This window comes from Aphanomyces astaci (genome assembly GCF_000520075.1).
Source record: "Aphanomyces astaci strain APO3 unplaced genomic scaffold supercont1.117, whole genome shotgun sequence".
Lineage (NCBI taxonomy): Eukaryota > Oomycota > Saprolegniomycetes > Saprolegniales > Verrucalvaceae > Aphanomyces > Aphanomyces astaci.
The window spans coordinates 117050-124159 of record NW_009798380.1 but is presented as its reverse complement, the minus strand read 5'-3'; the positions used below and the strand labels follow the sequence as shown (position 1 = coordinate 124159).

The window sequence follows — 7110 nt, the reverse complement described above, 5'->3', positions numbered from 1 at the left end:
ATATAGGTCTTGCTAGAGTGCATGGAAGAGTTATTTGGGTCGTCCGAACAACACATGGGGGCTGGCATGACGCTGCATCGTTTTAAGCTGGAAGCCATGGACCAGTACCTGGAAACTCAACGAAATCACCCGAAAAACCCAATAAGTCCCACTCCTGGGCAACTTCCGCCCCACGCCACGGCGGCCAAAGAGCGAAAGTTTCAAATCCTATGCGATCAAGTTGAAGAGTACACGTGGACAACGCAGAGCCATATGCTTACGTATGGTGGTGCGGTTCTATATATATATATATATATATTATTGATATTTTGTTTTGATTTTAGGCATGAACTCGACCGACTCGTTGATACATTTGCGAAAGATCCTGCTGCTGCTCTGTCGTGTGTCGTTCTTCGAGTTGGTTCCCCTTCCGTTTAAAGTTGGTGATATATGTATATATATATAATATTATATAATAATCCATGAGGTTTGAGTGGATATATTTATATATATAAATATATATGAGTTGAAATGTGAATTCAATCCATGAAGAATGTGATGGGGGGTTTTTTTACATGCTGCTTTGGAGGTATAGTTTAGTGTGTGGATATATAAATATATTAGTAGACATGTAAATTTGGTGTGTTTAATATATATATATATGCAACAGGCCGAGATGGCCAAAGCAACCACGTTACATCGCGTCCAACAAGGCCACGTCATCGCGTCCAAAAACGAGCTGGCTCTGCACATGTACATGGTACTCCACGGTCGCGTCGACGTGACAACCGACCACACGATTCAAAAGTATGATTATAAATATATATATATATATATATATTTATACTACAACGCTCATTTGGAGGATCTATGTATGTCACGACCTTTGGAGTCGTATGTGAACATATTTTTGTCCCCGACACAATGAATGAAGTGATGTGCGTTTCGAACTTATACATGTACTGGTTTGACAATACATATATCTATATATGTACGAAGTGAAGTTATATATTGTTACTCCGTATATATATATATACCGTATATGCACAGCGCCAAAACTAGTATATACATTATGTAAATATATACATATATCGTATACTCGGGTATCGTCGAACAAATAGGACGTACGTCGTTCATCGTATCTGTATTATTGTCAAATATGATTATTTGGGGTCGATTGTATAGTACGACGTCGATACCCCGTCCATCACAACTACTGTACTCTACTATATATATATATATATATATATATATATCCTTTTGTAAGTTCGTCTTACTTGTGAATACATACAAATAAAGTCGTGTTCTTGGTGGGGTCACACACACCCTATGGAAACTATTGACTCCCCATGTATATATTATATATATGTATATAAGTCGGCCATGTGGTCTACCTACTACATTATGTCTACCTACTACCAACAAACAGTACATATATGTATGTACTTATGTTATAAATAGTTCGTCTTACTTGTGAATACATACAAATAAAGTCGTGTTCTTGGTGGGGTCACACACACACACACACCCTATGAAAACTAACTATTTTCACTCTTCCATGGTATATATATATATATAATATATATACCCCACGTAGAGATGGCGCGATCGAGTGGATCGTAGGAGGTGATGTAGACGTGGTGCTGCTTCGTCCTGGCGGCGTCGACGTGGTCGCCGCGTCATCCGATGTGTCGGTGGCGTTCTTATCCAAGTACAATATCGAGTGCATCTTGCGCCAGTCGTTTCACCCTACATCATCATCCGTTGTACTCAACAAGCCCTTTTCCCATCATCAACAACTCCGTCTGGCCGTCAAACCAGTGCCCAAGCTCACGACGTCCGGACCCCATCGCCCTCGGTCTATTGCCCATATGGTCAACATGGTTGCCAAGACTACACTGCCAAGAAACCAGCGAGATCGCATCAAGCACACACGGATCATACAGTCTAAACTGTTTACGGAGGCATATATGAGCCACGACAAGACGACCAACAAAGCAACCACGAGTCGAAACGATAGTATTACTAGTAGTACTAGTCTACTGGCGGCGGCTGCGACAGAGGTGCGATGTTTTCGTGTTTGCGAGATACAGGGTGGACGTGTGTTTATGTTTGATTATTATATTTATATTAATATATATTTTTATTTTTGTTTTGACCATGCCGAGTAGGATGCAAATGCAATGTCGTCGTTTCAATCGTCCACCATGATGGACATGGATGAAACCCGCGAAGACAACGAACTGCAGATGGATACGACTAGTACTACTAGTAGTACCCACCTCCCCCATTGCAACAGCAGCAGCACTAGTACTAGTACCCGGGCGACCAGTGTACTACTACCGTCCAAGCCAACCACGTCGTCGCCAGCGTTCGAGTTCTTTCCGACGTTTGCCGACCGCTTCGACCCAGCCCAGTTGGACGTGCTCTTTCTCGTATGTGTTATGGCTTTTTTTACTGTTTAGTACTATTAATAGTACTACGTATTACTACAGTAGTAATACTAGTAGTAGCTTGATGGTTTTTTATGCGATCATGGCAGTGGTGTACATGATTGTACGGCTGTACGTACGTGTAGGTAGATGAGGTTTGGGTGCTGTGGGAATATATATATATATATATGATTAGAAAGGAGCAAAACAACAAATGATTATTTTAGGAACCGTATATATATATGTAATTAGAAAATGAACAAAAGACCAAATGAATGTTCATGAAAACTGTATTTGTACGTATGAACTGTCGATTCTATAGTTGAATCAGTCTTATATATATATATATATTCAAATAGAAGCGTCTTTGTATATTAATTGGCCTCGTATTTTGTCGTCTTTTTCCTTACATTAATAGCGTCAATATATATATATATCAGCCTCGTACTGTACATGCCTTTTTATTTTCATATAGTATTAGCGACTACTAGAGTATCTCTCACTGTCGTCTTTTGTGATATATATATTTATATCTATTCAGAACCTATATATATATATATATATATCGCCTCGTACTTCAGTATTCGTCGTTTATATACACGATCCATCGAAGCGCGGGTATTCTCCGCATTGTGATCCCACACCGTGTCTTGTGGTTTTACGTTTGAAATAAAACGTAAAACGGGGTCATCTGGACATTCGTATATCGAAAGAGCCACAATATATATATATATATATATATCCTTGATACAAAACTTGAATTATTATATCTTTGAGAGATCCAACGATATGTATCATTGTAGCCGTCGGTGCCGTTCCCGATGGACGAAATGAGACTCACTGACATTGGCCCGCCGTGTCCGGATGCGCCGAGCTTTGTCATGCCGCCACGTGTGGCCATCGACACGGCGGTGCTGCTAGTGGACCAGCTCCAGCTGCTGTGCAAAACCAGTCACCAAAAAGCACCGCCAGACAAGCGGCGGCAGTCGTGTGTCGACACCCAGTCATCGTCTACCGCCATGATGCCCCTTGTGTTTCACGGGCACTTCGACGCCGCCAGCGAGTCGAATTTGGAGCCATTGGCAGAGCTAACGTTGTCGCAGTTTGTGGACGGACGCAAGACGGTCACGGCGGCCGCGGTCAAAGGCCAAAAGATGCCATTTGCATCCGTGTCGCTGTATTGTGCCGACTGGAACCAGCCGCCACCGCCGCCACCGCCGCCGCCGACATGCGACGACAACGTGGTTGAAAGCGATGTGGTGGTGGCTGTTGCGGTACGATTGTCACACGTGGCTATATATATATATACTCTGGGGTTGGTCGTTTTACATGTGACGTGGTGGTCAATGATGATATTACGTAGGAGGACAACAACGAAGACGATGTGTGGCTACAAACAGTCGGCACCCATCACGATAAGGACAATCATCCTACGTCGATCAAAGAGGTTTCTACACAGCTTGAAGCGTCGGGGGAACTCTGTCACACATTTATCACCAGTCCTGGCGGCACCAGTACAACCACAAGAAAGCTGTCGGGTCGCCGGCGGTCATCTCAGCGCACACAAAGTCGTCGAGGCAGTGGGTACACTTCCCAAGCCATGAACAACAATAAGGAGGATGCCACAGATGAGGTCGGGGACTCGGTACCCCGTCAAGATGGTGGTTCCATATCAGTAGTTGTGGGGGAAGAAGAAGAACGAGTGGATGGGATGCAGCAGCAGCAGCAGCGCCGCTCGGATGCGGATGGTTCGATCGACTTGGACACGAAACACGTGTTCAAAGTCGAGTCGTCGACCAATATGAATCACCTGCCAGCGCCGCCGAGGCAGCGACTGCAGCAGCGACTGCCATCCAACGACCCTTTGTCGCGCCGCAATGTGTACCGTAAACTGGTTCAACAAGTGTCCACCGTAACCAAAACAACATTGGATGACATGTTGTCAAAGCCAACGATGCACCTCGAGCAGTTGGAAATCGAGCAAAAACTCAGAGACCAAGTCGGCAAAGCCATGCTCCAAGATGGAAACCCGTGCCCGTGGCGCATTCAACTGCAGCAGCGCATGGAAGCTGTCCTCACGTCGCTTCAGCTCTCAGCTCAAAAGAAGCTCGAAATTGTCATCAAGTACACTTCTGTGAAACATTCGCCCCATCTTGAAGCTGCGTTGGATCTGTGGGAAAAGGTATCGTGTGTGTATGTATATTGATATATATATATAATGTAAAGATTGCATCGAATGGGGGGTACAGTGTATTGTTTGAATATATATATATTGATGTTTTCACGGCCAGGTGGGACCTGTTTGATGTTTTTGTTTCGTTGTGGTTGGTTGTCCACGTAATATTATTCTAATTTGATGTGTACAATGTATATGTTTTGGTTTTGTTTACTACTGTAGCCAAAAGAAAAGGTTGATATTAATATTGTGAAATTGATATAATCATTGTAAAGTTGGGTATGTATACCGTAGAATGCGATCCTCCATATACAAACTGTATATGTGCTCGTTGGGGTTGTCGTGGATTATTGGTAGTTGCTCAACACTGATTGTTCATCGAAAGGGCAACTATTTCCGCTACTAGTATATTTTTATACAAAAATACAATTATATATATATATTGCTTCAATTTGTTTTTATTGTACATAATACCATACTAGGCCGCCAACTGCATCATGGACCGAGAAGCGACGCTGCAACGCGTGTACGAGTTTGAGCTCGTGGCAAGTGACCCACGGCGACTATTCCAAACCATCTCAACATTGCGTCTCAAAGTAATACATTTACTATTCTCAATATATATATATATTGATTTGGGTGTGTATATGGAATAATACACACAGGAACAACGGCAACGCGATCGATTGTTTTTACTCCTGCACAACCACACGGACTTTTGCACCAAAGTGCTGGACGATTTATTTCGCCAGTTTGGGGACGTAGTGTTATTCCAAGACAGATCGTACTCGGATAAAATGCACCACGATTACACCGAAGTACTGTACGACCTCGAGCAAGTGCGGCTCCGCATGTACTTTGGCGGCATCTCGGTCCCTACTCAAAGCCAGGATCGACCTTCCATGCATAATATTGCTGCTACCATCGACCCCGTGAATAGCCATGACAGATCGACACCGCCCGTCGTTATTATCATGCCAAGTAAAACTGGGAGCATGGCGGGGGGTGTTGGAGCGACCAGTGTTCCTTCGTGTCGTGGTGAGAAAGATCATCAGTCTGACGACAAGGACGACGGGCACAGAGGACACCTTGTGGACATTGTCAAGGCGAGAGGGGAAGCCACGTTAGCGGCGCTCAAAGCGGACCTTCGACGCCAGCATTTGCAAGACTTGGCCGCCAAAGCGCAAGCCAAGCTCGAGGTAGAGAAGTGCTCACCATCACTGTTTATGTGTGTTGAAGAGGGGCCAAAATGCTGATAATTCAAATTGGTGGAACAGGCGACGCAAGAAAAAATCAATCGCCGACGACAGCCGACGCGACCCCCGCAGCCCAAACCCGCGCAAAAGGACTCGATCCAAGCCACGATGGCGCACCTGCTTGGAAGACTTGGGCCGACCCAACGTCCAGAAGAACCACCTCTGTCAACAGTGCACGGCGTTGGGCTGTCGTGACCTGTTTTTAGGTTTCGTGGCATATGTACTACTATTAATAGTATATATTACGTTAGCTTGTCGTTGTTGGTTTTGATCTGTTAAAGGGAAAAATTGAAAAAAAGAAGCGCCAGACCGGGTTCGAACCAGTGACCCTCAGAGCTGCAATCTGACGCTCTACCACTGAGCTACTCGCGCTTCATATGCTCCGGAGGTTGAGAATTAGGAACGTTCAAAACCATTGTTTCACAACAACTACCTGAAGGTGGCAAAGTATATATTTATTTGACTTGATGTTTGTATGTACCACCCCGAAGGCGGCAAAGTATATATTTATTTGACTTGATGTTTGTATGCCCCATTGAACAACATTTATTATTACATTCGGTCAAACAATCTGTTTCTGCGGTTGATGGTGTGAATTCGGCGTTTCTTGACAGTAGTATACACAGTAGGTCACCTTGTAGTACAACGTAAATAGTTTGTTATCTTCACGACAGATTTGTGGCTTAACTCGCTGCATGCGGCAGTGGAGAAACTGCTCGAGTTGTATTGTTGAGTGTTTATATTCTAAACAGGAGCGACATGGAGAATAATGAATCGACACAACCAAATGTACAGGAGAATCAGGATTTAGCCAATCAGATTGCAGGGGAAACCATCCTCACTGTCAAATTAGTGTATGATTTCAATTAGTGTGATATCAATCACCACGTGACACTTTTTACATACAAAATTCAGTCCAATGAATCGATCGATAGATTTGGCGATTCAGCACAAAGTAGTCCAAATTTTGGGGAAAAGATACACAATACTACGACCCGACGTTTGCTTTGTATTGGGTCACACGTTAGCCACATGGACCGACTGCACGTGTTTTTGAGTGGTTGATTAATCTAGTACTCCCTCTGTTCCAAAATAAGTGCGCGAGTCTGAGGAGGGGGGACATGACACGTCATTATATTCATAAGTAAATTTGAAAACATGGTGTCACCTGCCTCAAATCGAAATGCGCTGCTATGATTGGATCATGAGTACAAGCGCACCAAGAGCTCCCCGTAGATGCAACAATGAGCGGGAAATCTCAAGAGAT

The 7110-nt window shown here is 43.9% G+C and overlaps 1 protein-coding gene and 1 non-coding gene across 5 annotated transcripts; one reads left to right on the top strand and one right to left on the bottom strand.

The window, feature by feature from the left end:
• The first annotated feature begins 592 nt into the window (after positions 1-592).
• Positions 593-6101, top strand: H257_17737 (hypothetical protein). Of its 4 annotated transcripts, XM_009846621.1 has the most exons (8): positions 593-786; positions 1577-2042; positions 2151-2414; positions 3215-3685; positions 3775-4593; positions 5070-5183; positions 5253-5786; positions 5865-6101. In XM_009846621.1, the coding sequence occupies exons 1-8, from the start codon at positions 641-643 to the stop codon at positions 6036-6038; spliced, it is 2988 nt and encodes a 995-aa protein (XP_009844923.1). In that variant the 5' UTR covers positions 593-640; the 3' UTR covers positions 6039-6101. The 4 variants fall into 4 exon arrangements, with proteins under 4 accessions (XP_009844923.1, XP_009844924.1, XP_009844926.1 ...); XM_009846622.1 differs by having other exon boundaries at positions 5253-6101; XM_009846624.1 differs by having other exon boundaries at positions 5070-5786.
• Positions 6102-6143: 42 nt separating this feature from the next.
• H257_17736 lies at positions 6144-6215 on the bottom strand. Its single transcript has one exon. It is a non-coding gene; the product is annotated as a tRNA-Cys (tRNA).
• Positions 6216-7110: the final 895 nt, after the last annotated feature.

Excerpts from the sequence above, each read along its gene's own strand:
- H257_17737 (XM_009846621.1), top strand. The coding sequence starts at position 641 with ATGCAACAGGCCGAGATGGCCAAAGCAACCACGTTACATCGCGTCCAA. Across the intron at positions 3,686-3,774 it reads ATGTGGTGGTGGCTGTTGCG|GAGGACAACAACGAAGACGA; the intron begins GTACGATTGTCA and ends GATATTACGTAG. Across the intron at positions 4,594-5,069 it reads CGTTGGATCTGTGGGAAAAG|GCCGCCAACTGCATCATGGA; the intron begins GTATCGTGTGTG and ends ATACCATACTAG.